General features: G+C 41.4%; 1 protein-coding gene across 1 annotated transcript in view; it reads left to right on the plus strand.

Moving 5' to 3' along the window:
• Positions 1-21,170, plus strand: part of LOC122802277 (olfactory receptor 52K1-like) — a 113,153-nt gene that overhangs the window by 36,521 nt on the left and 55,462 nt on the right. The window contains exon 2 of the mRNA XM_044071927.1: positions 16,902-17,029. Within this exon, the coding sequence (XP_043927862.1) occupies positions 16,902-17,029 (128 nt within the window). The remainder of the gene's footprint in view (positions 1-16,901; positions 17,030-21,170) is intronic.

Consider the following 21,170-nt stretch of genomic DNA (forward strand, 5'->3'; position numbering starts at 1 on the left):
GGCATTGTACTCAATAATGGGTCTGATATGAGAGGAGTACAGGGATGTTATGACCTCCTTGTTCTTGAATGAAATACTCTTATTCATGAGGTGGGCCATGTAGAAAGTCTTCCATACAACAAAGGCAACATGGTGGTCAAAAGTCAGGTTGCTTTCAACCTGGGTGCCCAAGTCCCTCAAGACTGATTGCATGCTTAGTACATTGTTATTAATAGGATAATTAATGGGGATGCCAATTTCCCCAAAGGGATGGTGCATTTCTTGGCATTCAGTCTGAGACCATGATTCTGGCACCAGTCTTTAGTTTGGGTAAGGCCCTCTTGGAGGATGTCTATATCACTAGGAGAATTTAAGACAGCACCCAGCTTGCAATAATCTCAAACCTGGTCAGCCATAGACCACTGGTTTTGGCTTGCACCTCAAAAAAGTGTATTCCAAACAGTAGAGGCCCCAAGACTGATCCTTGGGGTACACCGCTCATTATGGGTCTACTACTAGAGGTGGCTTCCCCTATTTTGACTCAGTGGGTTCTATCAGTAAGCCAGTTAGCTACCCATCTGGTTACATACAGGTTGATGCCTAGCTGGGAGAGTGAGAATAGTGTCAAAGGCTTTGGCTAGGCCAAGGTAGGTGGTGTGTACCATCTTCCCCTCATCCATGGCTTTGGTGACTGTTTCAAAGAAGTCACCAAGTTTAACAGGCATGATCTTCCTTTGAAAAAAACAAACTGGGTGGTGTCAAGTCTTTGGAGGTTGCCAATGTCCTTGTTTATAAGGTCCATGATAATGTGTTCCATGGCTTTGCAGATAAGGCTAGTTATGCTGATGTGCCTATAATTACCTGAGTCAGTGGATGCTCCACCTTTCAGGCTTTGGTTGAATAAGGTAGCTAATGGAGCTGAGAGCTCATGCCTGAGTTCATGTAGGATACAACCAGTTCTTTGGCTTTGCCACTCTTGGCTTACTTTCTTATAATTTGGGAAGCTCAGCATTTGTAGTCATGGACTGCTGGTGTGGTATGATCAGAGGTTTCAAAAGAAGAACGCAGTTGATCACTCAGTCTGCTGGGAGGTTAGACATCTGGATATATGGCTAGCTACTATGATGGCTAGCTCTGGCATAGTTAGTACAGGGAAAAAGGTTAGGGGAGAGGGGGGCATATGATAGACTTTTAATGCAGGATGTTGCTCTTGGGTAGGGTGTGAGTTCTTGCATGCTTGTTCATAGTGTGCTGGAAGCCATGAAGTTAATTTGGTGACTCCAGGTTCATTTTCTACTGATGGGGGTGTTTTCTTTTCTTCTTTCCAGGGGTTTCAGAATCTCTGAGGTAGGCAGAACTTTCAAGGGTTAGAGGGAGGGGTGTCCATTCGGGGAGGGCACGGAGATAGCCAGGGGATACATTCTGCCATTAAGGTGGAAGTATTGTGGCATATGTTCAAGCAATTTTCTGATTCTTCTCTTAATGAAGAAATAGTTGACGGCTTTTGTCAGGGGGTTTCTATTAAATCAAAAGTGGTGGGGATGGGGTATTCTGTAAGAGTTTGCAGTCTGTATGGGGAAGGGATATATTGGAGAGTTTGTCAGAGAAGGAACAACAGGTGGGTAGGTAGTTGGTTCCTTTTGATAGGCCCCCCCTTTAACAGTCTTAAGGTTTCATGGCTGGGTTTGGTTCCTAAGAAGGTGACCTGTGAGTTCAGGCTGATTCACCATTTGTCATACTGAGAAGGGAGCTCTGTTAATGACTTCATTTCAGTCGAGGATGCCAAGATCAGTTATGTGTTTTTGGATGATGCTGATGAAGGCTATTTGAGGGTTTAAGGATTTCTGGTTAGTGAAGGTGGACATTGAATCCACCTTTCACCTTTTGCTGGTACAGGAGGAAGAGTGGTCATTATTAGGTATGGTAGTTGGGAACAAATTTTACTTTGATAAGGCTATGCCAATGGGATGCCGGATAGCCTGTGCTACTTTTGAGAAATTTGTACTTCATTGTGTTTGGCAGCAACGGGTGGTTACGCAGATGGCAGTGGATTACTTGGATGATTTCTTGATAGTAGGTGAAGGGTTTGAGAGAGAGTTTGAAGGTTTGTGATAGTTTATGTGGATGTGTCATGAGTTGGGGGTACCATTGGCTAGGCAGAAGTTAGAAGGCTCAGCTAAGGCATTAGATTTGTTGGGTTTATTGGTGGATGCAGAACGTGGGATGCTTTGCTTGCCGGATGATATGATAGTTCGATTGAAAGAGAAGAGTGGGCATATGGTGTGCACCACACTCCACTACATATCAGTACTCCCCCACACACAATGGCAAACCAGACCTCTATCCACTCCCCTGAAACTTTGTAACTTCCCTATCACACCACTAGTCCTCACCTCCTCTAGATCAGTCTCTTACTCCCACTACAAACTGTCAGTCAGAACTAACCCTCATTCCTCATTAAAACATACTAAATTACTACACAAACTAACTAAACTGTATCTTCACCTACTCCACAAACTCATTCGCTGTGTTGACATTCATCCTAATCCAGGGCCCACCACAACACCCTACACAGACTCTAATCAGCCAAACCCCCTATACTATAGACCTACCTCCTCTCTCCTCTTCATTAACATAAATGCAAGAAGTATACTTAACAAAATCTAGGACCTTCATGCCCTTCTAGCTGTATATAAACCAGAAATAGCAGTGCTAACTGACTGAAACATGGCTTAAACCAGAACACCATAATAATGAGATTACAGCCCCTGGCTATAACATAATACACAGATATAGAGTAGAGAAAAAGGGAGGTGGTATAGTGATTGTTCCAAAATCATCTCACCATTGAACAAATTGATTATAACACCCAAGAAATCAAAGATGTTGAACTAATCCTTGCCAAATTAAAACTAAACTCAAACTAACATATCATTGTTGTAGGTGGCTACATTCTATCAGGCAATAATACTACTATAATGGAAAACCTGCTAAACTGGATCTCAAACTCCATGCCACAAGAAACTGTACTATTAGGTGACTTTAATATTGACTGGTTGAACTGCTCTAGCCACACTCCAACTACCCACATTAACCTCCATAGATTTACCCAAATTATATCCACCCAGACCAGAACAAACAAAACCTCAAAACACAAATCCATCTTAGTCTGGATTCTGTCATCTGACCCCACTCTAGAATGGCACTCTGGCTTTCTACCCGACAGTCTAAGTGATCATCAACCAACCTACTTAATTTGGAACAGACCCCATTACATAAGCCAAGTCAACCTCAGAGTAATACGTAACAAAAAGACCTTTAAAACAACTGACTCCATCAATTCACTACAAAGCTGTAAATGGACACCCCTAAAACTACTATCTCTAGATGATGCCGCACAGTAATTTAACTCCACTTTCCTGCAAATCCTAAACTGTGATGCCCCCTCCAGAACTATAAGACTAAAAGCTAACTATGCTCCATGGCTAACTAAAGATACTAAGACTAAAATGAAAAAGAGGGATCAGGCCTGGAGTCAATATCAAAAGAACAAAACCAGTAATCTGAGGCAAACCTACCAAGAACTTCGAAACAAAGCCAAAAAACAAATCAAACCAGACAAAAGTAACTACTACAAAAACATGCAGGAAAAATATGCCAACAACCCTAAGAAATTTTGGGTTACAATAAATGGCATAATCCACCCAGGTAAAGCCACCACCCCAACCCCAGTACTACCAAACAGCCATGACAGTATTCCCACACAATTTAATAGATTCTTTACCGAAACAGTCCAAACCCTTACCAATACCCTCAATACCACTAGCAGCCCTATACCAGGTGCTAGCAAAACCCACCCTACTATTCAAAAGAATACCACCAACTTTTCCCTACACCCTGTACCCACTAAAATTATTTCAAAGCTCCTTAAGAAACTCAAACCAAGCTCAAACTCAGGTTTCAACTTTCTGTTACCTAAGAAGTTAAGTTTGTGAGTGTTTCTGCCATTTCACACTGAGCTAATCAAAGGAAGGACACTGAGCAAACTCAGATCTATAATATATAACATTAGGTATCCTGTGTTTTTTTGCTTATTTTTTCAAGTTATTTATAACACTTTGTCTTCTGCATATGTTTCTAGCTAGTTTAACTGTGTGTGAGGTATTAACTGGAAATTGTCCACTTTTATTAAAAATCTGTTGGGTTGTTTGATTCTGATCTCCTGCCAAGGAGAGTGTCATATAACTTGTTTGCAGTTAAAAAACTTTCTCTAGAAGCTCCTTTATCTGTTTAACACTTTCATTTAAAAGCTCACTGCTGCTTTTCTGCTGTGAGAAACATTTCTGGAGTGTGTGTTTCTACCTAAGTAGTGTGGATATTTGTAGCATTGTCCATATTTAGGCTTGTGTTGTGGCCTAGTGTTTGTGGAGGCTATGTGTCTGAGCACATGTTCAAGGACATCTTGGTTTAGCCAAAGCCATTAGGCATTTCAGTGAGGGGGGATTGTTTATGGTCATTGGCTGACTGGGGTCACCTGGACTACAGCTTAGAGTAAGCACCTCATTGGTTCTTTTGAGCTTTTTTTTTTAAAGTTGTCTCAGGTTTCAACTTTCTGTTACCTAAGAAGTTAAGTTTGTGAGTGTTTCTGCCATTTCATACTGAACTATTCGAAGGAAGAACACTGAGCAAACTTGGATCTATAATATATAACATTAGGTACCCTGTTTTTTACTTAAATTTTCAAGTTATTTATAGCACTTTGTCTACTGCATACTTTTCTAGCTAGTTTCACTGTGTGTGAGCTATTAACTGGAAATTGTCCACTTTTATTAAGCATCTATTTGCGTTGTTTGTTTCTGATCTCCTGCCAAGGAGAGTGTCATATAACTTGTTTGCAGTTAAAAGCTTTCTTTAGAGGCGCCTTTATCTGTTTAAAACTTTCATTTAAAGGCTCACTGCTGCTTTTCTGCTGTGAGAAACATTTCTGCAGTTTGTTTCTACCTAAGTAGTGTGGATATATGTAGCATTGTCCATATTTAGGCTTGTGTTGTGGCCTAGTGCTTGTGGAAGCTGCGTGTCTGAACACATGTTCAAGGACATCTTGGTTTAGCCAAAGCCATTAGGCATTTCAGTGAGAGGGGATTGTTTTTATTTATTTATTTATTTAAATTTGTTAACCGGGAGTGTCCGACTGGACGTAGGTCCATTTTCAGCGGAGTCCCGGGGAGAAAAGCTCCACAGTTAAAATAAACAGACAGTATATACATTGGATTACATAGTGAATAACAATTTACATAGCAATTACTTACATCATATTTACAGATGAAGATCATAGTACATCAGTAGACAACTAGAATCTTTATCTGTGAAGTGCATACCAGACATTAACAAATGTTACAAGAAGAAGAAGTTTGTGCTGTATAATAAGTACTGGCTTATGAGCATCTGAGCTTGCTATAATCAAGGTAGTTAGTGGAGTGGAAAGAAAGGTAGTGGTTGGATGGGGTGGATGATATTAGAGTGGGAGTTGCAAGGGCATAGCCAGCATGTTTTTAGTTGCACTTTTAGTAAAGTTTTGAAGTGGGTGCATGATGGTATGGAGGTAATTGTGGGTGGGAGTGAGTTCCATAATTTGGCTATGGTGCAAGAGAATAGTGCTTCACCAGCAGAGTTATTGGCTTTAGTGATCTGCAAGGGACTTTTGCTGCTGGATCTTAGTGGTCTGGTGGTGTGATAGGGTTGGAGTAGATTCTGGAGGGATGGGACATTTAGTGTATGGTTTACTAGTTTGTGGGCTAGTGAGAGTTGATACCACTGAAGGAGGTGAGGGAGTTCAAGTCAGCCCAGTTCAGCAAGTGAGAGACAGTGGTGACTACGGTAGGATGCCCCTGTGGCGAATTTGGCGATTTTGTTGTAGCAGGTCTCTAGCTTGTTTAGATCACACTGCCTTAGGTTGTTATATATTGGAGAGGCATAAAGTAGGGTGGAGATAAGGTGGGAATTTGCTATTGAAATCTTTGCTGCTTTGGTGAAAAATTGCTTATTTCTGTATAACGCTCCTAGTTTTTTGTGGACTTTTTTTACAGTCATGGATATGTGAATGTCAATTTTTAGTTTATTGTCTATTTCCACTCCTAGCAATTTGGTGTGTTCAGTTGGGTATATAGTGGTATTGTCTTTTGCCGTGATGTTAAAATGAGAGTTGTTTTGAGTATGTTTGGTGGGTTGGAAGATGAGTAGTTTAGTTTTGTTTGGGTTGAGTATTAATCGGGCATCGGATAACCATGTTTCAACAGAGGAAAAGGCTTCCTGTGTGACTTTTTGCAGTTTTGGTAGGGACTGGACTGAGCAGATGATGGTCGAGTCATCTGCGTATTGTATGAGTGTGCCATGTTTGGTGGCAGAGGCTAGATTATTGGTGTAAACAGAGAAGAGTAGGGGACCAAGGCTAGATCCTTGGGGAACCCCTATGGAGACAGGTAGTTGGGGAGATATGTCATTCTGCCATACAACGGATTGTTGGCGGTCAGACAGGTAACTCTGAAACCAGTTGGTGACCGATTGTGAGAAGGATAGGTTATTGAGGACAGAGATAAGTTGTTTGTGTGGGAAAATGTCAAATGCTTTAGACAGGTCTAGGAAAGTAGTAGAGGAGAGATAGCCATTGTTTTTACGCTGAAGGATAGTGTTAGTAAAGGAGAGTAAGGCAGTGGTGGTGCTATGGTTTGGTCAGAAACCATGCTGAGTACTGGAAAGGAGGTTGTTAGTAAGGAGGTAGTCTGAGACCTGAGAGTGTATGCATCTCTCTAGTATTTTGGAGAGTGGAGAGAGAATAGCTATGGGGCGGTAATTGGTTAGTTCTGTGGAGTGTCCGCCTTTGTGGAGGGGAATTATATGTGATACTTTCCACAGTGTGGGAACGTAACTTTCTGACAGAGATCGGTTAATCAAGATGGATACTGGGTAGGCCAGAGCATCAGCTGCGATTTGTAGGTATTCACTTGGGAGGCTGTCTTCTGCTAATTTGGTGGGTTTAAGTTTAGTTAAGAGTTTTTTTATGTTGGAGGTAGGTACAGGAGAATAAGAGAAGGCAGTGGGGAGATTACTAGTTGAAGGTGTGGGTTGGAGGGGAGGGGGGTTGTGTTGATTAGCTCGTGATAGTATGGTTTGGGTGAAGTGTGTGTTGAATGAGGTAGCAATATTTTCTGAGGAGTGAGGGATGTTAGGAGGAGGGGTACTGACTTTACCTGGGTGGAGGATGGAGTTTATGGAGGACCAGAATTGTTTGGGGCTGTGTTGTGAGGAGGCTAGGGCAGACTGGTAGTATTGGGATTTGTAATGTTTTATTAGCTTTTTGACTCTATTGCGTAGTTCTAGGAATTTCTGTCTAGCTGAGGGGGTTTTGGTTTTGCGCCAGTGCTCCCAGGCTTTATCCCTGTTTTTCATTTCTGACTTAGTGGTTTTCTGTAGCCATGGGGAGGGTTGTGCTTTGGTTCTGGAGAATCTTATGGGGGCATAGTAATTAAGGATGTTCAGGAAGGTAGTATTAAAAAATTCAACTGCATCATCTAGATTGAGGTACTTTAGAGGATGCCAGTTACATTCTTTGAGGGATGAGATGAATGTGAGTGGGTTAAAGTTTAGTTTTTTACGTATTTGATGGTAGATGACAGGTTTATCTTGGTATAGGTATTTTTTGAGTAGGAATGTTGGGAAGTGATCACTGAGACTATCTGATAAGCAGCCTGTTATATATGACTGGGGGCTCTTACTGACTAGTATCCAATCCAGGGTAGTGTGCTTGGTGGCGTTTTTATTTATCCTGGTTGGTGACTGGATTAGTTGAGTGAAGCCATGAAGGTGTACATGATGGGTTGGATTGTTGCCAGAACAGGATTGCCAGTCAATATTGAAATCACCTAAGATGATAGTTTCTTGGGGAGATGGTGGGTAGGCCAGCTGAGAAGGTTTTCTAGGGGAGGGATGTTTTGGCTAGGTGGGAAGTAGCATCCAATTATGTTGATGGTTTTGTTTTGGTTAATTTTGAGGTTGGTATATATTATTTCTTCATTGCCTATTTGTGGAGCAGATGATTTTAAGATCTGGATGTTTAGATGCTGTTTAAATATTATAGCTACACCACCTCCTTTTTTGTTTAGCCAGTCTACTCTTAGTATGCCGTAACCTGTAGGGAGTATCTGCTCACTGGTAATGTGAGGTTTTAGCCAGGTTTCTGTCAGGATGACTATATCTGGGGAATAGAAGTCTATGGTGGCATGGAGTTCATGGACTTTGTTGGATATACTTCTAATATTTAGGCATAGTAGAAGGAAGTCACTTGGCTTTCTATTGGCTATAATATGGGAGAAGTTGCGGTTTCTAGTCTGATTATGAAGATTGGGGTTGGAGATGGTAGGGCCAGGGTTGGGGTGGATGTCTCCACTTAGGGCTAGTTTTGATAAGCATGAGATTATTAGCTTTCTCAGTTTTTGAATGTGCTTGTTTATAAGGGAAACTTTATGATTGTGCTCTGTGGGTAATAGGTATGGTGTGGGTAATTATTTATGGTCATTGGCTGACTTGGGTCACCTGGACTACATCTTAGAGTAAGCACGTCATTGGTTCTTTTGAGCTTTTTTTTAAAGTTGTCTCAGGTTTCAACTTTCTGTTACCTAAGAAGTTAAGTTTGTGAGTGTTTATGCCATTTCGCACTGAGCTAATGAAAGGAAGGACACTGTGCAAACTCGGATCTATAATATATGACATGAAGTATTCTGTTTTTGCTTATTTTTTCAAGTTATTTATAGCACTTTGTCTACTGCATACTTTGCTAGCTAGTTTCACTGTGTGTGAGGTATTAACTGGAAACTGTCCACTTTTATTAAGCATCTGTTTGGGTTGTTTGATTCTGATCTCTTGCCAAGGAGAGTGTCATATAACTTGTTTGCAGTTAAAAGCTTTCTCTAGAGGCTCCTTTATCTGTTTAAAACTTTGATTTAAAGGCTCGCTGCTGCTTTTCTGCTGTGAGAAACATTTCTGCAGTGTGTTTCCCACCCTCCCTGTCTATTTCTATGCTGTTCTTATAGTTGATGGATTTGCAGTTGCCTGCCCCTACTGTAAATTTGATCTGGGACACTCTTCCCAGTCGAGTGTTATTACCTCATTCTACCTAATACAGGGAGAACATTTGAGACATCCAATCCAGTTAGTTTCTGTTCCTCCTTTCTCTCTTTCCACTAAAAAAAAAAATAAAATTTTTCTTAGCTTGTTTCCGGCCTTTCCTGTGGGTAGTCTAGTCTGGATACAGATTTGCTGTGTCCAGGACTGTTTGTGGGCTTCTGAGCCCCCAAGCCTTTCTGTGTTGGAGGGAAGCCTTCTAGATTAATTTTGTTTCTTAGAACTAGCCAGTTTTTTTTAGTTTTGGCACTCAAGTTTGTTTCTTTGAGCTCAGCACTTGTTCAGAACTCGTAAGCACTAAATAAGCTACAAATTACTACAGCACTCAACTTTCCTCACTTGTCTAGAGGAAAACAGTTTCTAGTACTTAACAAATAACCTATCCAGGCATGTATAAGGGTCAGCTCCCAGTGTTTTCTCCTGTCTACCTGATGGATCTGGGCATCTTGGGGAAATGCAGCAATTACCTCATGTACACAGACAACCCTTTCTTCCTACCACCCAACACTAGAACCTGTGAGAGATGCACTTATATAGCCAAACTGGAGGCAAGGCTCTCTTCACCAAAGACTGGACTAGGCAGTCATGAGGAGAAGGTAAACACTTGCACCATATCACATTCATCACATAGTCCCTCAAAACCTACACCACCAAAACACACACCTACATTCGTGGAGGCTCTCAGTAAAAACCTGCCCAAACAACAGGGACCTCCAAAGCAGAAACACAAGCAACCTCCACCCCCCAACACAACCCAAATGACACATAGCCCACAAACTCAGTGTGCCACTCAACCAAAGCCCATAAGGCATAACAACATACCCAACACTCTAGTCATAGGTGACTCTATAGTTAGTCACACTGATGTTCCACTCACCAGGCTAAACAAGGAGAAAGTTACTGTCAGCTGCCTATCGGGTGCCAGGATCCGCCACATAATGCATGCACTCAGGTCACTCCACAAAAAGTACAAATATGATTCTGTCATTATCCATGTTGGTGTGAATGACCCGAGACGTAACTCCCTGGAGTACATGAAAAGGAACACGGAGGAGCTGTCCGATCTTGTAGCCAAGGCAGGTATGACCCTAGCCCTGAGTAGCATCCTGCCATCACCCAGAATGATACCACAGTACAAGGACAAAATGATTGACATCAACAGTTGGCTGCGCTTCTGGTGTCATTCTAAGGGGATCCAGTATCTGTCTGCCTGGGATGACATGATCGACAAACCACAATGCTTTGCCAAAGATGGCCTGCACCTGTCACCCCTGGGATTCTGGATACGGGCTAAGGCTCTAGCCACCCCTATAGTGCCTTTTTTAGGCAAGGTTCAAATGACAAGTTCACCACTATAACAGGTACAAGCAAGCAAAATCTGAGGGTATTGCTACTCAATGCTAGAAGTCTAAACCTCAAAATGCACTCACTCAAGGCACTCCTTAAAATGGAAAACATCAACAACTGTGCAGTGACAGAGACTTGATTCAAGGCTTTAGAGAGTATCCCTGCATTACCAGGCTATAATTCATACCACACCTTCGGCCACCTAACCTGGATGGAAACACTAAAGGTGGAGGCATGTCCATATTCATTAAGAATATCCACACCACCAGGCTAGTTGCCCAGCATAATGCATCTGAGATAATCCAAGTGCAACTAACTCTGGGCAAGACCACAATCCAAATTGTAGCTTGCTACAGATCCCCCACCATACCCCAGGATTCCAACTCCTCATTTCTGGAAAATATTAGGGTACAACCTAACACCCTAATAATGGGCGATTTCAACTACTCCACCATTAACTGGGGAGACTACTCATGTACCAACTCTTGTGCTCAAGGTTTCCTGGAATTCATAAATTCCAATGCCTTGGATCAACTTATCCACAACCCCACCTGGAGCAGCAATATCCTAGACCTGGTTATTACCAACATCGGCAACTGGTGCTCCACACCAGAGGTCAAGTCCTCGTTGGTCAGATTCGACCACAAGCTACTCACCCTAAACATCAACATCCCTCCTCCACCCCCCATTAGGGAAACCATCATAAAAATTTTCTCCAAAGCCAACTTCACGCTTCTTAAGACAGAAGTGGCAAACTTCATGACACCCATGCTGATGGACAATAGAGGTATGACTGCTGAATCCTACACAAATGCACTTTATAAGCACTTACATGAGTGCATGGATCCTGCAATACCTAACAGAACCAAGATGCTATCCTCCAAAGAAAAGGAAGCCGATTTGGTGGTCCCCTACCATAAACAAACTCTACAATAGAAGAAAGAAACTGTTGCAAAAAAGAGTAAAATCCCATGATTGGAGGAACTCCCTGGTCAGCCTCAGTAAGAAGCTGAGATCCCTCATAAAATCCTCCAAAGCTAGTTATGAAAACAAAATTGCCACGGACTCTAAAGACAACCACAAAGCATTCTATAGCTATGTCAAGAATCTCAATGGCAACACTCAGATCTGCTCTGAGTTACAGCACAATTGCACTAAATATACAGAACCACCTGATACTGCCAACATCCTGGCAGATAGGTTCAGTGCTAACTTTACCCCCCCTTATCCCCTAAAGGGGCCATCTCTATACCGGAAGAATGCAAAGTTCCTGTAATCACGGCTGCACAGGTAAAAAAACACACTCTCCAAAGCCAAGAACACAGCATCCATGGGACCTGACAACATCCCAGGCTGCGTTCTACATGAACTACAGAATGAACTATTACCCCACCTAAGTACCATGTTCAATCATAGCCTCACCTCAGGCTATGTGCCCACTGAATGGTGCACAGTGATGTTATTCCACTCCACAAAGGGGGAGCCACCACGGACCCCGGGAACTACCGTTCCCATTAGCCTGACGAACCTGGTCTGCAAAGCTATGGAACTTATCATCATGTAACTTATAAACAATGGCATTGATAATCTCTAAACTCTGGACCCCACCCAGTTCGGGTTTGTAAAAGGCAGATCATGTCTCCTAAACCTGATAGACTTCTTTGAAGCAGTCATCAAAGCCATAGATGAGGGTAAGGTGGTTCACACAGTCTATCTAGATCTCACCAAGGCTTTTGACACCATCCCCCACTCTGGAATTATAGATAATCTCACTAAACTAGGTAGAAATCCCTATGTCCCAAGATAGGTTGCCAACTGGCTCACTGACAGAACCCACACTGTGAAAGTAGAGGACTCCAAATCCAACTTCAGACCAGTGACAAGTGGAGTACCACAGGGTTCAGTCCTGGATCCTCTCCTGTTTGGTATCTACTTCTCTGAAGTACAGGCTAACATAGAAGGTCTTTGGCTAATGAAGTTTGCAGATGACTGCAAACTAGGAGTAATAATCAAAACTCCAAAAGATGTGGGTATCCTACAAAAGGGCCCCGCTGAGACAGATGCCTGGTGTCACAGCCATGGCCTCAAGCTCAATGCAAAAAAGTGCATTGTCATCCCTTTTGGTAAAAACTCTGCACCCATGAACTACCACATAGGCGGTAGTCTACTTAACACCAAAGGTGTGATAAGAGACCTTGGGACACAAGTTGACAGTAGTCTCTCCTTTGATAATCACATTGCCACAGTAGTCAGAAAATCTTTCTACGTGGCACACCTCATCAAAAAAGGTTTCTCATCCAGGAAAAAAAGATGTCATTGCTCCCCTCTACTCATCACTCATTAGACCCATTATAGAGTACAATGCCCCTTTTGTTATGTACCTCACAAGACATCTACAACAACTGGAAAGGCTGCAGAAATACCTCACAAAGAGGACTACCAGCCTCAAACAGATGCCCTACGCAGACAGTCTCAAAAAACTGCAGCTTTACTTCATCACATATTGCCTTCTCAGAGGAGATCTCTGCCTAACACACAAAGGTATGTCAAACCCAGAGATGTTGGATATGCTCCACTTAAAGAAATCCCAATCGCGCCAAGCTACATGCTCTAGGGACCTAAACCTTGTCACCACAATAAACAGAACATGCTGGAGGAATAGAGTCCTGTCCCAGAGACTTCCCATACTCTGGAACAAACTACCTATCTATATCAAACAAAGCTCCTCATTAGCACTCTTCAAGAAAAATCTTAATGATTGGATGGGAGATAGGAAATTCACCTGGGGATCACGTCTGTGGCTCTGCTCAACAGTGGCACAGGAAAATAATTTTCTTGGATGGCGAAAGCCATGGCACCTTTTGGCTAGGCTTATATAGGCCCTAGGGCCATTAGCCTAGTACCTACCTATGAACACTAGCTGCTGACATCCTACCAGCCGAATTCCTTCAGATAGCAGCAGACGCCATAGCCTATCCCATGTCCATCCTCATAAACAGGTCACTTGCAGAATTCAAAGTCCCCACCCTGTGTAAAACATCACACATTATTCCACTGCATAAAGGGGGCAACTCCTTAGAACTCACCAACTACCACCCATTTACAATGCTCTCACCTCTATCGAAGATATTAGAGAGAGTTGTACATTCCCAACTACTTTGGTACCTCTTACAAAACAACTTCATCTCCAAAACCCAACATGGCTTTAGACCATTCCACAGCACCACCACAGCATTACTATCATTTACAGATATAGTTAACCACAATAGAAACAAGGGACTATTTGTATCTTCCACTTTCTTAGACTCATCTGAAGCCTTTGACATGGTTGACCATAATCTTCTTCTCCAAACCTTATCTACCCTAAGCTTCAGGCCCTCCACTATATCATGCTTTACTAGCTACTTATTTGGTCGACAGCAGGCAGTCCTATGGCATAACCAGCTGTTCCCCCTGCTACCAGTATCCATAGGTGTCCCTCAAGGATCCATCCTTGGCCCACTATTGTTCTCACTATTCACCAACCAAATCAATTACTCCTCACTCACAGCATCAGTAATACAATACGCAGATGACACCACCCTTATAAGTGCCGCCCCCACATTAAAGGAACTGCAAATCCTCACCCAAAACACTTTTACTCTAGCTGAAACATGGTTCACAAATATCAAACTTATTCTTAGCCCCAAAAAAACTAAATTAATTATTTTCAGCCCAGATCATGCCCCCCTCAACAACAATTTCACCATTCACTCATTCACTCCAAAGATAACATTCAAATCACTCCAACTGTACATACTAAACTGTTAGGTGTAGAAATAGACAATAACCTCAAATTTGACATCTATATAGCACAAACCATTAAGAAAGTTAATAAAAACTAGGACTTCTCTGTAGGAACAAACACTTTATAACTAAGCAAACCAAAACTGCTATTGCAAGAACTCATCTCTTCTCCATCCTTCTCTATGCCTCTCCCATCCTTACTAATCTCTATCAGAGTAATCTGAACAAAATGGAATATTGTTATAACAAAATAGCCAAGTTTGCTACTGAAACCTCATACAAATTCCACCACTGTCTCACCCTTAACCAACTCAATTGGCTCAAGCTACCTCAACTACTTCTGTTTAATCAACTCACAATAGCGCATAATCCCTTCTAGCTTCCAGAAAAAACATGCACTTCAAAATATAATTAACCCCCACATCCCTAGCAGAGCCTTACGATCTAGTTCTCAGAACCTAATAAGCATTATCAGACAGAAAAATGATACTTGCAAATCTCTCCTTGCCTGCACTATTGCCAAAGTCTGGAACTCATTACCTAGCCAAATAACCTCCAGTACCTCCACTATTCAATTTAAGAAACTCCTGAGAACCAACTTCTCAAACAATTGGCTTTGTTCATGCTACTCCTCAGGTTAATTTGCACCAATATCATGTTCAAGGATTCTACTAAAGGTCCCCTAATTCCTTTCACTATAAAGCTTATTAATCACTGGTTATTTCTATAACAAAATATTGAGAGTACTCATAATTTAGAGAAAAAAATATTTTTTTTGTGTGTTTATATTCTATATAAAACCTATTACTAGAATGCTGTATGCTGACTTTACTAAAGGAATTATTAATCTATAAATAACTTATGTTTCTATGGAACCTGTATCTCTGTATGATATTCTTGTGTAATTTCTTTATGACATGCTATTGGAGATTTTCTCCCTGGGCCTCCAATGAAAATGGATGTGTGTCCAGTCGGACTTTCCCGGTTAACAAATGTAAAATAAAATAAAATAAAATAAATAAATAAAGTGTGGATTAGGGAGGTTATGGAGCTTTTAGGGCTTCTGAATTTTGCATATCAGGCAGTTCATCCAAGGCATACTTTTTGTAGGTCAGGGGCTTTTTTAAAAGAAGGAAAGAGCAAACATAATTGTGTCAGGATAAGCAAGTTGGTGTGGACTGATTTGACATGTTGGCTGTCATTTTTGGACCGGTTTAATGGTGTCTATTTTTGGCAGATGGATTGGATTGGTCAAGAGGAACTGCAATGTTCAGGGATGGAGCTGGGGGTATTGGAATGGGTGTGTTTTTTGGATGGCAGTGGTTTACGGTTTATTGGCCAGTGGATTAGAAGAATGAGTGAAAAAGGGATGTTGCCATTTTGGAGTTAATACCAATCTGGGTTGTGTCAGTAGTTTGGCAGGAGTGATTGAGTGGAAAGAGGGTAATTTTTAATTTGGATAATATGACAGTGGTGTTGAGTTTTGCAAGCAAAGACTGCAAGATCTGAATTGTTGTTGTCAGTTTTACATAAGTTAGTTTTGCAGTTTGTTAATAAATTTCTTGCTCACAGGTGTGCATGTGGCAAGAGTTAGGAATGCAAGTGTTGACAGTTTGTCTCGATTTCAGTTTTCCAGATTCCAACAGTTGGCTCTAGGGGTGGAGGAGGTGCCAATGGTTTTGCCAGATGAGGTGTGGCACCTTCGGTTGATATAACCAGGAGGTTGGTGCAGCAATCTTAGGTGGCGTCTACCAGGAGATCATATGGTAGGGCACTATATGATTTTTGATAAATTTATTTTGTAGTTGCCTTAGGATGAAGGGGTTTGGTTGGAGCAAATATTATTGCACTTGGCTTGGGCTTAGGGGCAAGGTATGGTGGTGCAATCAGTTAAGGTGGACTTGGCAGTGATTAGTATATTTGCCCAGGTGGCTGGGCTGCATGATTTTACAAAGTCCTGGTTGGTTGGGTGCATGTTGAAAGGATGGTGTAGAGTGGTAGAGTGTGTACGGATATGTGCTGACCATTGATGAGACAGATTTTGAAAGTTTTATTGAAGAGTTTAGCTTTAGTGGTGGGTGAGTCAGTGGATTTTGTTTTGTCAGTTACTTTGTGTTTATGGATGTATTTGGGGGCATTTCAGGTGTCAGAGCTGTTAGAGTTATTAGTTTGGAGATATGTTATGGTTTATCCAGGGTCAGTGCATATTTGGTTAAGTAGGTCTAACACGGATCATTTAGGGTTGGGCACACAGATAGTTCTTAGGAAAGATATGAGTGAGGTGCTTTCTTCTGTAGGTTGGGCTGTGGAATTGATGTGGACTCATGTGGAGAACCTGTGCTATCTGTTTTTTTGGTTGCAGGGGGTAAGATGGTAATGGGTAATCAGTTTGTACATGTAATAAGAAGGGTGCTGCGATGTATGGGTTTTCCAGGTGAGATGTTCTCCACTCATTCTTCTTTTATTGATAAGGCTTCAGATTTGGCAAGGGAAGGCAGATCCATTGAGGTCATCCGGAGAGTGGGGAGGTGGTTTTCCAGTGCCTTTTTATCTTACATTAGGTAATGGATTCAATTGATAATTAATGTTTTTTTTTTCTTTTTGTCTTTCAGGCAAGAAGATTGTCATCTTGGGCCATTCATATATCCAATGTGCAGTGCAGAGGGCAGCAGTTATGATGGATGGAAAGGACTTGGGTTTGCGAAGATTGGGTGGACAGTTAGTTGGCTTGGGATTAAAGGTCTTAGGTGGACTCAGTTTATGGATGAAATTGAAATGATATGGTTACAGATGGGGCTTCCACGAATATTGCTGATACATTTGGCTGGTAATGATTTGGGAATTATTCCTAAGAAGCAGTTGGTGGATAAGATAAGGGAGAATCTGTTTATGTTGCAGACTTTATATCCAAGCATGTGCATTGTATGGACAGAGATAGTACTGCTTTTGTGTTGGAGGAATGCTGCTAGTTGTAAGGCTTTGGAGCATGCATGGAGGTTTATTAACTATAGGCTGACTTGGCAATTGGAGGCACTGGGTATGTATATGTCAGACCATAGGAATTTTGATGACAGTGACCCAGTTTGGTTTAGGTCTGATGTGGTACACTTGAATTAGTTTGGTTTAGATTTGTTTAATATACATTTAAGTTTATTTTTAGAAGGTTTGGTAAAAGTTATTTCGTAAGAGAGGGGGAACAACCTGTGTTCAGGCTATTTGGCAGAGAAAATGGACAGGCTTGTCCCTTTTCTTTTCCCCCTCTTGATATTGGCTGTTGAAGCAATGAGTTTTGGGGATGAAAATGAGCTTTAGGGTGCTGCTTTATTGATAAGAACAAGTGAGTGTAGGTATGGATACTGCTTATTCAAGCAAGGTGAGCAGGTACACTGCCCAGGTGTATGTTATAAGGATTTCTATGTTGTGATTACAAGATTATGTGTGAAATTAATAAAGGTCATCAAATGTCATTTGGTGTCATTGTGTATTATTGCAAGGGACCAGGAAAAATTAGGTTTGGGAGCAAACCAATTTATCCAGGGACATATTTGATAAGGGTTACAGTGAGTTAAATGTGGGTAGGGGTTGGGACATTTGTTGGGGAAGGGGGTTAAGATTAAGGAAAAGAGGTCTGACCAGACTTTGGAAAGGGATGCATTAATTTCCTAAGGGGGACTTTAGAGGAAGTGAGATAGATGTAGGTTGGGACTTCATTTTTTTATAGGACTGTAACTGGGAAGAGGAATCATATTTTGGTGTCAGTTTGCAACCAGCCCTCCCTTTTTTGCTTTTGGTTAATTTGTTTGGTATGGTTATGGAGGTGGATATTGGGCAGAGAAGAGGGACAGGCTTGTACCTCTTCTGTTCCCCCTCTTGGTGTTGGGTGTTGATGCAATGAGTTTTGGGGATGAAAGTGAGCTGTAGAACACTGCTTGATTGATAAGAATACATGAGTGGAGATATGGACACTGCTTATTCGGAAAGGGTGAGCGGGTACACTGCCCTGATGTATGTTATAAGGATTTTCATGTTGTGGTTAAAAGGTCATTTGTGTTAAAATTAATATTTGAAATAATATAATAAAGATATGTGTGAAATTAATAAAGGTCATGAAATTGCATTTGTTGTCATCATGTATTTTTGAAGGGGACCGGGACAAATGAGTTTGTTATTGATGGTACTGCTAACTGTACTACATAAATGATACTGTATGCGTGTATGTATGTATTTAGTTCAAGGCTTAATGGCATATGGCAAATGAACACTGCTGCCATTTACTATGACTAAGACAAATCATACCCAAATAAGATAAAGAGCAGTGTTATGAAAATTGTCTTCCCAGGAGTTAACTGACCTCGGTTTCAGTCCAGTACCTTTGAGTGCCATCTCATATAGTATATTGGTTAAAACTGTTTTATATTAGCACATACACAGTGTTTTTCTGGTAGAGATAGTAATATCCTTTTCAGTGCCACTGCTCCTGCTTATTCTCATGGTAAGACACAGTTACCAGCCAGACCAGACTGGTTCACTAAGGTTACACTTACTGTATGCCCCACAGAGAGAGAGAGAGAGAGAGAGAGAGAGAGAGAAACAACTGTACTATTAATTTATTTTAGTTGTAACTAAGTAGTGTCATTTTCAAAATGTGGATGCCTGCAGTTATAACTGTGCAACTGCACTTACATGTGTAAACTAGACAGACAAATCTGTTATCTTGCACAATGAAATATAAAATAAGAAAATCTGAACAGAAAGGTTGCTTAAGAAAGATATTTCCCAATAGTTAATCAATTCAACCAGTGTCACTAACTGAAGATATAAATAGTTCTGAATTGTATTACCACTTACAAATAACAAAAGATAAAAAGGTAAAATGTATAGACATGACCTCAATGACTCTGGGTAGCAAGCTTTCAGTCACAGCTTATGTAAAGAGTTTCTTTCCTCCATCCAGGCTAGTTTAGTTTCTACCAACACATCAAGAATAAAAGGAAATACAGACTTGCTGCATCAACTGCTGAACTGATTTTTAAAGACGTTATTACTTTACTTGAAGAAACTCAATAGGGGTATCCTTCAGTGAAAAACAGAGAAAAATTCAGTCTACACAATTCTTGTAGACAGCCCGCACCTTATGCATAGTTTATCTTTCTAACAATGCTGTCACATTTGTGGTATATAGCTAGGGCAATTTACTTGTATAATTTTTGCTCAGACTGTGGAATGATAATTGGATATATTGAATACTTATAATAAGAATGGATCACGTCTGTATGAGATCTGATTATAGGTTCATAGGTTCATAGGAGGTTACTAGGCTACTGGCCCATGGACCTTTACAAGCCTAGCTGTGTACTAAACGTACCCTTATTGACCATAGTTAGATGGTCTCTGTTAGCAGAGAGATTCTGTGATCAGCACTGGTTTATAGCTTCATAGGTAGGTACTGGGCTATCTGCCCAAAGGCATATATTAGCCCAGCCACATTGTGCGGTATTCACTGCCCCTTTGGTTAGTTCCCTAGGCCCTTGATCTAGCAGCTAGTACCCTTGGCTCCTATCTAGTAGAGCTGTTGGTATGATCCCTGGTGTGAACTTTCTGTTACCCATCCACTCGTCGAGGTTCCTCTTGAAGAGTGATAGTGAGGGGCTCTGTCTTATGTAGATCAGGACCTTGTTCCATAGCAAGGGAAGTCTTTGTGAAGGGAATCTGTCCCTCCAGCATGTTCTATTCATTGTTGTGCTGAGGTTTATATCCCTAGAGCATGTAGCTCGAGTAGATTTGGTTTTGCTAAGATGGAGCATGTTCAACAGTTCTGGGTTGGACCTGGCTCTGTATGTTAGACAGCACCTGTTCATGAGAGACATTTACAGTCACCCATCCAGTTGTCAAATTGCACTTGAGAAGTGGCAAGCACTGTGACATATATCTGTCTCTTCAGTATGTTCTGTTATTGTGACAGGCTAGGTTGAGATCCCAGAAGCAACTTATTCTTGTTCCATTTGATTTGCAGGTGTGCAACATTTCCATTAGGGCAAGGTCTAAGACTGCTCTGTAGGCCAGGCACAGTTTACCTCTCAGCAGTCTGTATTACACAGAGTACAGTGACAGTCATTCAATCTTTCCACATGTCATGTTTTGGAGGCACTGGATTATTTTGTTTAGAAACCTCTATGATCTCTCCAGTTGCTCCAGGTGTCGGGTGAAACATACAGAAGGGAACATTGTACTCAGTTAGTGGTCTGATAAGGGTTGAGTACAGTGGAGCTATAACCTCCCTGGTCTCGGATACAATGTCCTTATTTATGAGATGTGCAATGTAGAATGCTTTTCTTACCACTAAGGCCACATGGCAATCGAAGTTTAGATTGCTATCAACCTGTTTTCCCAAGTCTCACACCACTGGGTTTAAGCTCAGAGGGGTGCTATCTATATCATAACTAGCAGGGGCTACTTTTTTGCCAAAGGGGATAATGAGGCATTTTTTGCAATAAGTTTAAGTCGGTGAGTTTGGCACCAATAATTTGCCTGTGTCAGCCCTTTCTGTAATATATTAATATTACTGGGTGACTCTATGGTTGTGCCCAATTTGCAGTCATCTGCAAACTTGGCAAGTCACAGGCCATCTACCTTATTCTGGACTTCAGAGAAATAGATTCCAAAAAGTAGAGAGCCCAGCACAGATCCTTGTGGTAACCCACTGGTAACTGTTCTACTGGTGGAGGTGGACTCCCCAACTTTGACAGTGTGCATTCTGTCAGTAAGCCAGTTTGCTACCCATCTAATAATATATGGGTTAATCCCCAGCTTTAAGAGATTCTCTATGATACCTGAATATATGTATCAGTATGTACTGTTTTGCCCTCATTCCAACTTTGGTG

This window comes from Protopterus annectens, chromosome 5.part0 (genome assembly GCF_019279795.1).
Source record: "Protopterus annectens isolate FY-2018-M chromosome 5.part0, PAN1.0, whole genome shotgun sequence".
NCBI lineage: Eukaryota > Metazoa > Chordata > Ceratodontiformes > Protopteridae > Protopterus > Protopterus annectens.